General features: G+C 51.2%; 4 protein-coding genes and 1 non-coding gene across 5 annotated transcripts; 2 read left to right on the forward strand and 3 right to left on the reverse strand.

The window, feature by feature from the left end:
• Positions 1–83: 83 nt before the first annotated feature.
• Positions 84–3,273, forward strand: GGI43DRAFT_390209 (SNARE-binding exocyst subunit SEC6). The gene has a single exon (XM_083204294.1). It carries the CDS (start codon positions 348–350, stop codon positions 2,601–2,603), a length of 2,256 nt encoding a protein of 751 aa, XP_083066054.1. The 5' UTR covers positions 84–347; the 3' UTR covers positions 2,604–3,273.
• A 125-nt stretch (positions 3,274–3,398) lies between these two features.
• On the reverse strand, positions 3,399–7,505 carry GGI43DRAFT_378438 (uncharacterized protein; the record flags this gene model as incomplete). Its single annotated transcript, XM_083202698.1, has 5 exons — positions 3,399–3,428; positions 3,493–4,126; positions 4,221–7,108; positions 7,244–7,395; positions 7,484–7,505. 5 exons carry the CDS (start codon positions 7,503–7,505, stop codon positions 3,399–3,401), a joined length of 3,726 nt encoding a protein of 1,241 aa, XP_083066055.1.
• Positions 7,506–8,918: 1,413 nt separating this feature from the next.
• GGI43DRAFT_419812 (glutathione-disulfide reductase GLR1) lies at positions 8,919–10,526 on the reverse strand (the record flags this gene model as incomplete). Its single annotated transcript, XM_083207736.1, has 2 exons — positions 8,919–10,179; positions 10,270–10,526. 2 exons carry the CDS (start codon positions 10,524–10,526, stop codon positions 8,919–8,921), a joined length of 1,518 nt encoding a protein of 505 aa, XP_083066056.1.
• Positions 10,527–12,221: 1,695 nt separating this feature from the next.
• Positions 12,222–12,303, reverse strand: GGI43DRAFT_t12. Its single transcript has one exon. It is a non-coding gene; the product is annotated as a tRNA-Ser (tRNA).
• An 871-nt stretch (positions 12,304–13,174) lies between these two features.
• Positions 13,175–16,001, forward strand: GGI43DRAFT_419813 (uncharacterized protein; the record flags this gene model as incomplete). Its single annotated transcript, XM_083207737.1, has 4 exons — positions 13,175–13,959; positions 14,194–14,477; positions 14,533–15,215; positions 15,300–16,001. The coding sequence occupies 4 exons, from the start codon at positions 13,175–13,177 to the stop codon at positions 15,999–16,001; spliced, it is 2,454 nt and encodes an 817-aa protein (XP_083066057.1).
• Between the last annotated feature and the right edge of the window lie 80 nt (positions 16,002–16,081).

Consider the following 16,081-nt stretch of genomic DNA (forward strand, 5'->3'; position numbering starts at 1 on the left):
CTTGGGTGCCTTACGCTTCCCGCGGCAGAGGTACTGGGTACCAAGGGAGAGAGCTAACGTAGCTGCGGCATAGAACCTGCGGACGACATCGTCACAACTTGGCGTCTTTCTTGACTTTCTACCATACCAACCATCTTCAACCGCGAGGGCAGGGTCTACGGGGGGAACAATTGCGACTGGCCTTTTACGCCATTCCCTGTGCCTCGCCTGTCCGTCCTTTTCCCGTCTCATACCGGCCTGCGCATTATGATTTGACAAACCTCGAGGCCCCCCTTCTTCCTTTCTTTCTCTAATCCTCCCCCCTAATCCGCAGCTCGAACCGCCCACGCAAGGCTGCGCTGCCAATCATGGATGACGCCCCAGTTCCCAAATTATCGGACCTGCTACGGCACCCGGACGATTTGGACAAGATACCCGCGCTGAAGCTCGAGCTTTCGCGCAAGAAGAGTGCCGTCGATGGGCAGCTACGCAATGGGCTGCGGGAGCAGCTTGAGACGACACAATCCGGCATGAACGGCCTCAGCGACGGCCAGAAGGCGGTGCAGCAGATCAAGGAGGAGATGATGAAGATTGACAAGCTATGTTCCGAGTCTCAGACCATGATCAAGGACTTTGCCAGCATCAACCTGGTGTCGCAGGCGCACCGCAACTTTGGCGCCGTCGAGGCCATGAGACGCAACCTCGAGACGTTTAACGAACGCTTGGTCGTAGTAGAGGGGATGCTGAGGGATGATGACGAAGATAGAGAGAATATGCCGAATCTGTTACCGTGCCATTACGAGCTGACGCAACTACGAAATATCCGAGACGATGCCATGGAGCAGATACAGAGGGCGGACGACACCAGCTTAGAGTCAACGCTGGAGGACTACTTTACAAGGCTAGACGATACCATCGACTGGTTTGATGAGCACGTTGGACTTTTGGCTATGAACCTCATCAACCTCGTTGTCAGCGACAACAACGGCTTGGTGGTTCGATTTGCCGTCGTCATGGAGGCAGAAGAGAAGAGTGATCAGCGTGTCATGGCGCTGCAGGAAGCACTCAAGGACCACGAGGAAATGGCGGCACGATTCCAGGGTATCACGGACGGTGCCAGAAAAGTCCGTGGTTACAAAGAAAAATTTATGCAGGCTATCAAGCTCAGTGCGGAGCAGCAGTTCCAGCAGGCTCGAGAGGACTTTCTCGATGACGCCGATAGCTTAGAGGCCACCATGAAGTGGTTTTTCAACGACCTTAATGCCGTCAAAATTGGTATGACGCCGCTCATGCCGAAGAAATGGCGGATTGCGAAGACGTACGCTGATGTATATCACGTTTTGATGCACGATTTCCTGGTTGGCATGGTGGACGATCCGGAAGCTAGCTCAGCACACACGCTTTCCATCATCAGCTTCCCCGAGAAGTACTACAAGAAGATGTCCAAGATAGGCTTCAAGCAAGAGGACCTGGTACCACACGTCATCGACAATCGTGAAGCAGAACTTGTTCGTGACTTCCGCCAGCTCATTATCAAGTTCCTCGACGAGTGGATCGACCGCATCTTTGAACAAGAGAAGCGTGACTTTGCCGAACGCAATGTCGAAGGCTCTAATTTGGATCAGGATGAGTATGGCTACTTCCGGACCAAGAACCTTGTGGCCTTGTGGAGAATGCTGCGCGAGCAGGTCGAGGCGGCCATCAACTCGCAGCGTACAGACGTGGTCGAGGGTGTCATCGACGCCATGTTCCTACGGCTACGAAGCCGCCAGCAGTCGTGGCAGCGTATGTTGGAAGACGAGGCTGTGCGGTACGAGACTGGCATGTCCGACCTGGAAGGCTTCCAGGCCCTGCAAGATTGGCTTGTAGCCACGGCCAACGACCAGATTGGCGTCATCGACGACAACGAAGAGGAAAATCGCCTCGGCTACCTGTCGAGCTTCCGCCTGCAATTCGAGAGAAACGTCAGCCCACAGTATCTCGAGCGTGCCGACCAGGAGCTCAATGCCCTCCGCGACGGCTACGTCGACTTCAGTACCTGGTGTATCCACAAGTTCGCACACCTCGTCTTCGCCGTCGACTTTGTGACTGTCATGCCAGACTTCTTCACACCGAGGTGGTATTCCAATACCGCCATGAAGCAAATGGTCGTTACGTTTGAAGAATACGTCGGCGAATACCGCCAGGCCCTGCACCACTCCCTCGTCGACATCTTCATCGAGATCTTCGCCGACGAGCTCCTCGTGCGCTACCTGTCTGCTGTGCGCAACAAGGGTGCAAAGTTCCGCCGTACGGATCCCTTCCGCGACAAGCTCTTCAATGATATCGCCACTGCCTTTGAGTACTTCTCAAACTTGGCCAGCCCCGAGGTCGCCATGTCTATCAAGGATACGTGGCGTGTCACCGAGCCATTCTTGGGCCTCCTGTCTGTAGACAAGGATTCCGTGGCGGATGAATTTGCGGCTTTCAAGTCTGCGTACTGGGATCTGCAGATTAGCTGGGTAGAAGCCGTGCTGCGGTCAAGAGACGATTTTGAAAGAAGCATGCTGAATGCTGTCAAGGCGAGGGCGGCACAGATGGATATTGTGAGAGGACCGGAGACGGTGATGGCCAAGATAAAATAATCAAAGAATTATATACGGCAAAGACTTATGAGGCGTAGGCAGACGGCATGTAAGGCGTAGCTGGTTTCAAGAGTGGGAAGGGAATCTGGTGAATGGACTGGACGAGTCTTATCTTACGTGGACGGAAGATGTGGTTTATTACGATTTTCAAATGTTTAAATATGTGCTATATTAGCGTTTCTATGGATGTCAATGGAGCTGTTATACAAGAGAGAGAGTGCGTGTATGAGAGCGGTTTTGCTAGAAGTCTAGTTGAGTCGCAAGAGATTACATCTCACATGAAAAAAAAAACAAAAGTCAAACTTTAAATATAATGAAAGGAATGTGAAAGAAGAGAAAATAATGACTCAAATATCGTAGCCTGCTCCCCTTTTTGAAAAAAAAAAAAAGGACTACGCATCCCTTTGGTAACCGCGTAACGACAATCTTCCTCCCACTAATCCCTCAGAATACAATTCAAAATACGACAAAAGGGAAAAAAAGGAAATAGTAGTAGTAGTAGAACAAGCTAACGATCGGTTTATATAATAGGCTTCTCCCCTCCTTCTGTCCTTTCCCTGGTCCGAAATGAAGTAATAGAAACGCGACTGCGACGGCCTTGTACAAATCCTGGCCCCTTGTTGAAAAAAAAGAAAAAGAGGAAAAGTGCTGTATCAAGAAATTCAAAGGTCCCGCCCCCTCCCTGTACAATTAAAGAACGAACGGCATTTGCTATGCGGTAATATGATTTCCTACTCCGTATTGAAAGGCCAAAATCTGTATTATCAGTGGTTTATTCCACTCTTGGCTCCTGTTTTAAGATTGGCTAGCAAGAAAGTTGGCGGCCTAAATCAGGGGCAGTCAGTATATAAAGTCTTGTAAGAATTCTTCCAAGTCAAAGTAAACTCACTCTTTCCAAGTTGTAGTCATACTGCTCAAGGGCGGCAAGGGCTTGAGGGCGAGAGTATCCCATGCTGGTGAGGTTCTTCAGAATAGGGTCATCGTGCTCTCCCGCTTCTGTGAGGGCCCGACCAGGTGCAGCGGGACGAGACTCGGCATTCTCTTCTTGTGTTGGGCCTGTGTTGTTGCTCTGTACAGGCTGTGCTGCGGCAGCACTGGGCGAGTCTAGGCCGGAGAAAATGGCGTCCCAGTCATGAGACTCTGCTCCCTTTTGCTGTCCATTGCTAGATTGGCCAGGAGCGCTGGTGGCTGAGTTGGATGAGATGAAGTCAAAGCTGCTCTCATTTCCAAACGCGGTGGACTCGCTCTTGGCTTGACTAGCTGGAGGGCTACTGTCAAACATGGGGTTGTAGTCATCCAACCCAGAGCGAGAGATGTTGGCAAAGTCATCATCTGCAGAGCCCTCTTTGGCATCTTCCAGTCCCTCGAAATCATCATCGAGGTCATCAAAGGCGCCCTTGGCGGCCGAAGACTGGCTGGTTGCCGGAAGTGTGGTTGAACCAAAGATGTCATCAGCATTAGAGATCTGAGAGGTAGTCATATGGTTGTTGGTGATTGTGGCGGGAGAAGAAGCTAATTCAGGGCTATAGAAACTTGATGTCAGTAACAATTATCAAGGTAACGGCTCATAATTATCGAATTTCAATTTTATAATTGGCTTTATTTCCCTGTATTTACCTTTTAGTTTCGGATTCGGCATGGGAGGCTGTTAGTTCTTGGGGTTGTGATAAAGGAGCGGCAGTGTCGAAGGCGTCGGCAGCTGGTTTATTAGACTCTGGAGTTGGCTCCGGAGCGACCTGCTTCTCCTGGGCCTTGTTTTCTGGTGATGCGGGAGCAAAGTCGTCGTCAAAGCCTCTCTCGCTATCCGATTCGTCGACTTCCCGCTCAAGCTCTGAAATGGGCGGGAATTCTGAGTCGAATGCGTTCTGGGGCTTTACAGCAGCGCCCTGGTCTGTGCTGCCGGGTGCTTTGGCTGAGGTAAAGGCGGCAAATGCATTGTCAAAGTCTGCCTTGGCCTTAGCATGGTCAGTATTGTCAAAAGAGCCGGTTCGTTCTTGGGCTTCTCCCTCCGCTGGCTTCTGAGAGTTATCGCCATGAGCGGCCGGAACGGGAGTTGCGCTGGTGCTGTCATGCTTATCCTCCTCTTCAGCAGCCGCAGGAGCCGTGGCCTCTGCAGCGCTCGGTGTCACACCGCCGAAGGGAAATGAGCCGGACGCCGAGCCCTCGGCACGTGCGGAGGTAGGGGGAGACACTTGTCGTGACGAAGACAGTGACTCGTTAGGCTCGGGGAACGGCAAGAAGCTCGAGCTTAGTTGTCGGGACTCTGGCGGAGCAGGAGGTTCAGCACTCAGCGTTGGGACGCGGCTAACATTGGGAGTCGGCCCTGAGTAATTAGAAAAAGATCCAACACTAACTGATGACTGCCCCGTGTTTTGCTGTTTGAATGCTGCAACTGGCGGGGGAGTGCCGCTGGAGCTGACAGGGCCGGCGGGGCCAAACAAATCGTCAAAGGACCTGTCGGAAAAGGCCCTGCTCGGGGGTGGCGGTCCAAACACGCCCATGATATCTGTACTGGCGGAGCGTTTGAAGAAGGGGTTGTTAGCGCTGGATGCCGAAAGTGCCGGGCTGGCCATCTGAGCTGAGGTAGACACGGGGGAGCCCGTCTCTATCTGGCGAGAGATGTCCTCAGCGCTCTTGGCTAGGGAGTCGGCTTCGCCCTTGAGCTTGTCGCGCTCTCCTTCTGTAGTAGATAACTGCTTCTTGTTAATCGCAACGAGACCCTTCTGCTGCCTGGCGTCTAGCTTGAGCTTCTCAATCTGAGGCTTGAGCTCCGCGATTTCGGCATTTGCCACACGGATTCGCTCTCTCAAGCTGGCATTCTCCTGCTGGTCAGCCTGGAGAGCAGCCGAAACCTGCTGATGCTGGGTCTGAATGTCTCGCAGCTGTCCTTCCAGAGTCATGCATTCACCCTGCAACTTCTTAGTATCGGCTCGCGAGTGTCTCAGCTTCTCTTCGAGGGCATGTGTATCTTGAGCCTCTTTTTCATATAGTTGTCGCAGCTGTGCCAATCGCTGTTCAAAGTTTTGCTTTTGAGAGTTAGTCTGGCTCAGCTCATGCTGGGTCGTATTCCTCTTAGTTTGAACTTCTTGCGTCTGCTTCGTCAGAGAACCGATCTGATTTGATAGGTTGGCAAGCTCAGTCGTCTCGTCGGAGATGTTCTTATTTGCGTCATCAGTGTCACCGAGGAGATCCTCTGCGGCAGAGGCAGTGTGTGGTCGCGCCTGCTCAGATCCAGGGTGTACAGCCAAGCCACGGCCAAAGGAGGAAGATGGCACAAACGGCCTAAAGGTCGTGCCTACGGGGGATGAAGGCTTAGCGGGCGAGGATGCAGAGTGGAGAACGCTGGAGCCACCAGCAAATGGATCAGCATTCGATCCTCCTGTAGACATTGTTGTCTGCGCCGGGGCCGGGGCCGGGCTAGGAGTTGAGGAATCGAGGCCAAACAAATCGTCAAGAGCAGACTTGGGTGCTGGTGGAGCCGGGACTGGTGCAGTTTGAGTGGGAGTCGGAGTTACATCAAAGGCTGATGAAACTGCGGTAGCAGGACGGCTCTGGGTTCGCAAGTGTGGCGGGATAAGGGCCGTAGGCAGAGTGGCGGGTAGAGGAGTATTCCGATTGCTACGTTGCTGGCGGATCAAGTACATGGCAACCGCAAACCCATCGCGGGACAATCGTCCCTGAGAACCAAAGTCCGCTAGGTCCCAAATCTGAGCGAGGGTGTCCTCGGGGAGGTTGGACTGGCTGAGGAAGGGTACGGCCTCCTCGCCTGTAATGTATCCCTTGTTTGTCTTATCGAAATCGAGGTAAATCTGGTCAAATCTTGCCTTGTCGGCCGGAGTAATGGCCCATTCGTTGGTTGAAGGGGCGCCGGTAGCCTGGGCGGCGACGATCGGAGGACGGTTGAGCGGGCTTCCTGTCCTCTGCTGCTGGGCGGTACCACTCAGCTGTCTCGGGATAGCACTGATACCGCCGGTGTTGCTTGGAGACTGTCGAGGAGCTGCTGCGCTGCGCGTGGCCGCCTCATATAGGCCAGCAGGTAGAACATTAGGCAGTGCGCGAAGAGCACCAGTCTTGACGGATGTGAGGAGATGCATGGCGATGACGAATTCAGGCAGGGCTAGAGCACCGCGCTGTTCAGTATCGGCCAGCCCCCATATCCTACCAAGCATCTCGTTGGGAAGGCCAGACTTGTCGAAGATGGATCTGGCTTGCTCGCCTGGCAGCATGTTCGCCTGCAGGTTTTGACGCTCGAACAAGGCCGCATACTGGGCAACCTTGTCAGGTGTCAAGGGGGGAACTCGAATGCCGCCAGAGACTTGGGGTTGGATAGGTGTCTGCGCTGGGGAAGTGAAGATGCCTTCGAAGCGGGGGATTGGGCCTTGCTGGAGAGCCAGCTCTGGCGTAGGTTCTCGTCCAGCCTGAGCATGGCCAATGAGGCGAAGGACAACACCGAATCCAGCAGGAGTGAGGAAGCCGCGGTTCTCCTTATCGGCGATCTGCCATATCTGTAGTTGAGATAGAAAACACAGCGGTTAGCCCGGGGACAGAAATTGGGGGAGAGCGTGGGGGTGACGAATCAACAAAACACTCCCCCAAAAGGCAGAGAGATTTATAAAGGAGGGAAATTGGGAGCGACAAACCTCTCCTAGGATGCGCGAGTCCAGTCTTGTCTTTTCAAAAAACTTGACGGCTATCTCGCCGGTGACGACGCCCACATTATCGGTGTCGGCCTGGCGGAAGAGCTGGCCATAGGTGCGCTTCTCTTCGGGTGAGAGATTGAGGTTCGGCGCGCCTAAAGAGGGAGAGCAACACAGTTAGCTCGGCGAACATTGCACGTAATGAAGCAGCAGAGGGCAATTCTTGCAATCAAGAAGACATACTCGGATCAGCGGCCGCCGACATTGTCGCACGGAAGCACTAGGAAAGATCGAAACAGCTTGTTTTGGCGTCTTCGCTATAGTGGGTGTTGGTGGGCAAGTTACGTATCCCCTTTCGAAGGCGCAAAGGAAAACAGGACGTTCGGCTCAAGGAAGCTCTTAGGAATGATGCGAAGCTGCAGTGGCGCTTCAGCCAGATATAGAGCAAGCAGCGGAAAAATATGGAACAGAGAGAAGAAAAAATGGCTTTGCGGCCCAAAAAGTCGAACAGCTGGCGATGGGGAGATTTTTCGGAACTGGGTATATTGGGTTGAAGTCGGGGTCGTTTGGGTCGTCAGCCTGGGGGAGGGTGGTGGCTGGCAAGCTGCTAAAGTGCCTTAGTGGTGAAGCTGCCCGGAGCTCTGATTCGACAAAATTAGGCTGCGGATTTAGCGTGGCCGGGCAGCACGTTTGCTTCGGCCTGCCACAAATTACCGGCGGCTGCGGTGTACCATTGGGTACTGCACAGCGCCAGCGCTGGTGGCACTGGGGGCTAGGCGATGCGCGGCAGTACATGGCTGGTACATGTCAGTCCCTCAAACTTCCCCGGGGGCTTGGTAATTTGGGCATCGCCTGGGCTGCGAAAGAGCGCTAATAAGCTGCCGCATTAATGAATGGAAACGAAAGAAGCAGATACAAGCCGGGGGTTACGTACATGCACAGAGAGCATAAAGTAATGAGCCAGCATGTCTCCCTTTCTTTTTGTGTCATGACGTTCTACAGGATGGATCAATGGATGCTGCTTCTGCCTATCTAGCACTCACATGGATCCAGCAAAAAAGAGAGAAGCCTGCAGACAGCCAGATAGACCAGGCAAATGGCAGCTCGTGGCAGCACACCCCCAAACTCGCGGCATGCATTGCGAGCTCTTCCCCGCAAGGACGCATACGCTGCTGTCACCACTGCGGCCTTAGTGCAGCTCTGTAATACATGTCGCAGCATAAAATGGATGCCCCGGAACAATCGTATAACGCTCGACTGAGGCGCTGCAGTACATGAGCAAGCAATCATTTCTCTCGCTCAGACGTGCAGGGCCTCTTGCAGCAGCCGCCAGTCCCGAACTGCTCTTCTATTTGTCTCCCGTGACTCGTCTCTCGCCAATGGGCCGCCGCGCAGCATGGCCCAGTCATGCATCCTGGGCCGTTTTCATCACATCGCCTGGCAAATTATACGGAGCCATTTCTCCTCCCACAGAACCCCTCAATAATATTTGCCCATCATCCTTATCAGGGTTCATACTTTATGCTACGGATCGCTCGCCGGGGATGGCTCAATGCACACAAGGATATCAAATTATATTCGGAGTAGTATATACCAAAAATTGGAGTGCTATTTTATTTCTTTCTTTCTTTCTCTTATTCACATTATGTAGGTATCTCTCTAAATTCACAGTCTATTCTTATCGCAGTGTAACCAACTCCTCAGCGCTGGTCGGGTGAATGGCAACGCAGTTATCAAAGTCTGCCTTGGTGGCGCCCATCTTGACAGCAACGCCAAAGCCCTGCAGGATCTCGCCGCTTCCCTGGCCCATGATGTGCAGACCAACAACCTTCTCCTCAGGACCGGCCGTGATCAGCTTATAGTTGGTAGGGCCCTTCTCTTCTGGGGCCATAGGAACGTAGTACAGGCCAGTGAAGCCCGACTTGTAAACCTTGATGTTATCCTTGCCGTACTTTTCAATGGCCTGTGGCTCAGTGAGACCGATGGAGCCAACTTCGGGGTGCGCAAACACGACTGATGGGATGTTGTCGTAGGTGAGTTTCAGCGTTGAGAACTCAGCAGGTCCGAAAACTCTGTGTGCGAGACGGCGTCCAGCAGCAATGGCAACTGGTGTCAGCTCGACCTGGCCGGTAACATCACCGATAGCGTAGATGTTGTCAACGGTAGAATTCTGGTACTCGTCTACAACGACGTGTCCCTTCTCGTTCAGCTTGACGCCAGCCTCCTCCAAACCAATGCCGCTGGTCACGGGAACTCGACCGATGGCCCAAATCAGGTTGTCAATATCATGAACGGTGCTCTCGTTACCCTGTCCATCGCGGTAGGTGACGGAGAGCTTGCCGTTGGCGTCCTTCTCAACCTTGGTTGCCTGAGACTCCCTGTGGACTTTTACTCCCAAGCGGTCGTACTCGTTGGTGACGGACTCCTGGATCATGGGGTCGAAGCTTCGCAAAAAGGTCTTGCCTCGAATGAAGAGATGTGTTTCTGTGCCAAGAGCATTGAACATGCCGGCAAATTCAACAGCAATATAACCAGCGCCAACAATAGCCACCTTCTTGGGCTGCTTCTCAATCTCGAAGAAACCGTCACTGTTTGTGCCCAGCTCAGCTCCGGGAATTTTGGGCGGGTCGGCAGGTCTGCCTCCGACGGCGATGAGGATCTTCTTGGCGTTGACCAGCACCTTGGAACCGTCATCCAGAGTAACCTCTGCCTGGTTCTTGGACAGCAGACGGCCCCATCCGTGCAGGTAGTCGACTGTGTCGTTTGCGAGGTTCTTTACAAAGATGCCGTTCAGCTTTGCAATGTGAGCATCGCGCTTGGCCTTGAAGGTGCTCCAGTCGAACGGGGCGGTGTGCTCGACGGAGAAACCATAGTGCTTGGAGTCGTGGATTGCCTCGGCAAGGGCCGCAGCATTGTAAGTGATCTTTTTGGGGACGCATCTATACGAGAATGGCAGCGGATGTCAGTATAACAGCTTCATATCGCCAGGCAAAACACAGAGATGGGAATAAAGCACAGGCGCAACTCACCCAACATTGACACAAGTTCCTCCCAGACGTCCACCCTCAACAATCATAGACTTGACGCCATACTTGGAGCTGGCCATACGGGCAGAGCCCAGACCACCGCTGCCGCCTCCAAGGACGAGGTAGTCGGTTTCTCTTACTGTGGGAGCCATTGCGCGTGTTGTCGTCGATAGATGGCGTGATAGTGTAGTTAGTCGGTTCGAAGCAATTCCTCTGGAGCCTATTGACTGTGCTCGTGCGAATAAAGCGAAAGGTTGCATGGACAACAAATTTGTGTGCGGCTTCGGTAGCCTCGAGTTTATATATGCGCGCGTGTGTATATATAGCTGATAGTGGTAATCTGCAGGAGGGGCAGTTTTTTTTTTTTGGTTCTTCCAAAACTGTTGCTCGCAAAGCGGGGGAGGGGGCATGAAAATGACGTTTCCACAGCAGTTTCTAGCAGAAGCATATTGCTAATATCGCATTAGTGGTTTAATTAAGCGCTTACTGGGCCAGGTCCTGCGGCTCCAAAATGGTCCCCTAGTTTCAAGCCGAAGCCGTCCGTCTTGATTACAGGCGGAACCGAACTTCCGCAGCGCCATAGCTAGGGGGCTGCCCAACCAAGCGATTTGATTTGCGCAGTCCTCGAGCTGGTATTAGGAATCGTCTGGCAGCTAGTACTGAGGGCGAGGCGCTGAGTAATAATAAGGTCAATACTATCGGTAGTAGCCAGCCACCCCTTTCCCAGGCTGTAGCTGAAGGGCTCAAGCTATTGGTGCATTTAGCCCCCCGAGAATTGAATTTGGAATTGGTGCGCTGAAGCGATCCCCATACGGCAGTTTTGAGCACACGCCCAGCTACGCTACAGAAGATGTCTGAGCTGTCGATATAAAGGTTGCAAGTTACGTCATTTTCTGCACTCAATTTTAGCATACCATTTACCTACTTGTACTAGGCTTATTTGTGGCGATTACTCTGCGAGCGTTATAGGCTATTTCTGGCATCTTGGGGGTATTTAGTAGTATTAGCGCTGTGTGGCATCCAAATCATTACCCTGCTAGCGACAATCGTGGTGCAATCCAACGCCATGATAGCGTTCGATTTGCGATACGTGTACGGAAGATTTGGCCTTGATCCGATAGCATAGATATTAGAAATACTGGGCAAGCATGTTTCAGGTATCAAGCTGCTCTGCTCGGCTTGAATTTGAACTCAGCCGCCGAGATTTCAAGCCGAGGTCTCTTAGACCAGTTCATTTGTCATCTGCCGGATCACTTCGGATGAAACGATTTTCACCTTCAGTGGCTGAATTCAGCAAACTACTACCTGAGCAACAATACATACAAATCCCTCCAAGACGCGCCCCTAGCTCCGCTTTTTCTTTCTCTCTTTTTCTTTCTCGTTTCCTCGAAGCTACTTTGTAATACTCCCTCGCCCCCACCACAGCTTCGCCCGGCTTTCGTCTAAATAACCTGTAATAGTCGCCGATTAATTTTTCACCTACATGCATCCACGGATCGCTTATGTAGAGTTTGAAGACTTTACAATAGCCTACAACAAACGTGTTGTCTAGTGGCATTACTGCTAATCATCCGCATGCTTTCCGATACGTTGAAAAGAGTTACGATGGGTAACGTTTCTACTTAGAAAGACTTCGAAAAGAGCTTGTTTTCCCACACCAATCACGCCGCCCTAAAATGATTCAACGGCTTGTTTAAAGGGAGCAGCCATTCATAATCCCTAGAGTTGAAATAATGAGCATAGGTTAGGTACTTGATTGGTTTACAATATAACAGGCAACTACCTATTTAGTAGTTGTCTATTGATACCTACTTGAAAGTGGAAGGTAACACCGAGAAGCGACAATAACTGCAACACAACATATCTTCCATTGATTCGTCAAAACTGAAATTCCTTGTCCGTCATTACTATTAAAAATGCATTCAGCAAAAACAAAAACAAAAAGAAAATGAAAACGACACAAGCCTGATTCGAACAGGCGCTCCCGAAAGAACATGATTTCGAGTCATGCGCATTAGACCACTCTGCCATTGTGCCTTGTTTCAATGATGTCATACTTGATTTGACTGGGTATTGACATATACAAACCTCTTGCGAGAATGCCTCTCATTTCGAATTAGCTGGCTGTCGCAATCACCCAATTGTCTATTTTCCTAAATGTCCCATTTCCATTCTCGACCAACTTTTGTGATTTTGATAATTGGCAGATCTTTCTTGGTGAGTTTAGTGCGAGTTACTCCGAGAAACTGCCACTAGGGGCAGCAAGAGTCAAGAAAGTCCAGTTATTGTCTGCCGAGACTGCCCTCTATTGTAACTGAATATACGCTTGACATATAGTCGGTTTCACCAACTAGAGACTTCCTGTGTGTAAGAAGACTATAATATGCTTAAACAAAGAAGGCACTAGTATTGCACAATTCACGAATGAGGCGTGTAGTTGCTTTAGAGTTTGTTAACAGGATCCTTAAGCATGAGCCAAAATTGTATTGCAAGGTCTGTTGACTATTCGAGACGCAACTAAGTAGAGAGCGCTATCGGCGGAATATGCCGCCTCGGCGGCAAAATACACGTATAAAGGAAGCCTACTACTAAACTAGGATCCAGACGCCAAACAAATACGACGACATCCCTTATAAGCTCTCTAATATAGAACGCTAGGGGTCTGCTTTAACCCTGCAAGGCCATGGAAGCTCAAAAACTGGATACGGATATTTTGTTCTTAGATGATACAGCTCACAGCGCAAGGCTACATAGTTCTTTACTACTACACGGCTAGCTTGCTTAAAGTTTTACTGAACCGCCATCGCGTTAGTTTCATGTACTCTCTTTCTGACTCTTCCCGATTTGTAGCCCTCCGAACAACTCCGGTCTACAAATTCGACCAAATTTATGCCCAAGCACGATCCATATGACAGCGCGATCTACACACTCTATCGCGCCGGTCGAAATGGACAATGCAATTGGAGATTTTACAGACCCACGATATTCTTCGAGCAGTGTGACTGATGACGAGCCTGGGGCTCAGCTGATACAGATGAGTAGTGAGTCAGCGTTGAATGCCATGGGGAAATTGTCGTCTAGTGAGACAGTGAATCAAAATGTCAAATATACAAATACCATGGCAAACTCCCGGTTTCCACGGGAGGTAACCCAGATTCTACGGAGCTGGCTGACGTCGAATGCTCACCATCCCTACCCCAACGATGAAGCCAAGGCGAAGTTGGCTCAACAGACGGGCTTGAGTAAGGCTCAGATTTCCACATGGATGGCAAACGCGCGTCGCAAGGGAAATGTTCGGACATCTCGATCTGGTGGTTACCCGATACATCGGAAAGAGACGTCAGTACTGAGAGAAATGAACCCGATGGAACGATGGGAACACTCTCCACCAGAACACGAGCCTGTTCCAATCGACGTTATTGAAAAGGCGGTTTCGGCATCGACAATCAGCGCACGATATCATTCAGCCGGTTCTGAGCATGTGGACGATGGGTCGACACGTTCTATAGGCCATGGCTCATCAGTTGACAGTCTGGGGACGTCACGTTCTAGCAATGGCTCATCCGGCTCTGCGTTCTCGCATACATCGCGAGTTTCTTTGGGATCGTTTGGCTCACTGGGTTCTGCTCGTAAGCGAGGAAGGCATCGTCGCCGCCTACCAGGTGCCAGGACGAATGGCATGCCGCATATGCGGTCCGTTGTGCATAAATTCCAATGCACCTTTTGTACGGAAACTTTCAAGACGAAGCATGACTGGCAGAGACACGAAAAATCACTGCACTTATCAATAGAACAGTGGGTATGTTCGCCGAAGGGACCGAGTCAACTCTGCCCCAAACAAGGCTGCCTGGCGTGTGCATACTGCGGATTAAAAGAGCCATCACCTGAACATGCAGACCAGCATGACTATTCTACTTGTGTGAACAGGCCGTTAGCAGAGAGAACGTTTTACAGAAAGGATCATATTAGACAGCACTTGATCCACTTTCATGATGTCAAGTTCCAAAGCTGGTCTATGGACGGATGGAGGACAGCTGCTCCAAAAATTCGGTCACGCTGTGGTTTCTGCGGGCACATCATGGAATCCTGGGGGGATCGCATCGAGCATCTAGCCAACCATTTTAAAGGCGGGAAATCTATGATTGATTGGACTGGCGACTGGGGCTTCGAAGAAGAAGTGCTGCGCAATGTAGAGAATGCTCTGCCACCTTGTGAGTTTTGTTCTACCCACCCGCTTATATCCTTGCTTCTTAACAGTCGCTCTAGATCTTATACACTTTGAGCGCACGAGCCCAAATCCTTACGAAGCTTCAAAGGAGGAGAGATGGCATGATACAACCAGTCAAAACTATGAGGAACTTGGAAATTCCGACTTGATGTCGGACCATCGTTCTGCTGGGTTGATAGATGTCGCTACTGTTCTGCACGGCCAAATTCACCTCGATAAAAGTCAATCAGGGCTTGACGGCTGGGTTCAGCCCTCTAATACTACCAAGGGAGTTGCATCAGATCCATTCAAACAGCAACAAGTATCTCTTACTACCCATGCTCCCGACAAACTCTGGAACCAGGACCTTCTTAATCACCAGAGTAATCTCGAAATATTAAGCGATCTGAATAACGACTTGCTTTCGAAGGGATTGACACAACGGTTACCACTCGGGACAGACAGTCCTTCATTCATCCAGCCCCTGAATAATGGGGGAATCGGCAGCCTCGATCCTTCGCAAGTATTGCATTGGAACCCCATTGGCGATGATGTCCCTCAACTCAACGTTCTTCCCAAGAACTCGCCAAGCCCCACGTCCCATAGTCAACCTGGGTCTAGTGAAAATTTGATACGGCCGTCAAAATATTTCATCACTGATGCAAATTGCTACCGAAGATTGGAAAAAGAGCTTACCCGATTTGTCCTCAGTTCCCTTAGTCCAAACAATCCTGGGCAGCATGTATGTACAAAACGGCCCATTTGTGATCTTTTCAATTTCTGTGCCCTAATTTTAGAATCAAATTATGAATATTAACATGTATAGATCCCAACCGACGAAGAATTACAAAATCAAGCTCGCTGGATAATCTACGACGACGACGATCCATGGAATCAAACGGCCGCTGACAACGCAGAATGGCTTGCTCGTTTCAAGCGCGACGTCGGCCTCGCTCCCGCAGACGAGGGCCCTGCCATGCCTCCTCTTGGTCCTCCTCGGGCGTGGAGATTAGAGGAGGGTGGCAGCGGCTTTCATCCACCATTCCTGAAGCCAAAAGATGGAAAGCTAATCGAATTCACGTCAGACGTCCCCGTGGCCGTGGATGATCGAATATACAATGTGAGTCGAGAGACGGCTGAGCAGTTCACTCGCGCTCTCTGCGAGGGACAGTATAGGGCCCCCGCCTCCGTATTTTGCTCGCGTGAGCTCGAGGACGGCCTCCGTCTGTACGCTGAGGGCTGTATCGGGAGTCTCCACTATCCTACCGATGATGAACTGCGGACGAAGGCGCACGAGATCCTAGGCACCACATACACAGCAGCGGACGATCCAAACCTTCTGGAGAAATTCAAGGCAGCGTATCTGCTTGGGTATCCGCAAAGGAATGATGACGGTGGACCAAAGCCAGTCGAGCAGCCCGCTCACGAAATGTATAACTCTACACGAAGCATACTGAGCCTCGAAGCATCCGAGATGGAACTCGTCAGCGACGTACAGCCCTGGAGACTTGTTCACAATGGCGTATAATCATAATGGATCAATCCAGACCAATACAAGAAAACTCAAAATGCCAAGGATTTGTTGCGTGAAAATATAAATCCAATCCC

This window comes from Trichoderma evansii (genome assembly GCF_050947405.1).
Source record: "Trichoderma evansii strain SZMC 28006 chromosome Unknown GGI43scaffold_1, whole genome shotgun sequence".
Taxonomy (NCBI): domain Eukaryota; kingdom Fungi; phylum Ascomycota; class Sordariomycetes; order Hypocreales; family Hypocreaceae; genus Trichoderma; species Trichoderma evansii.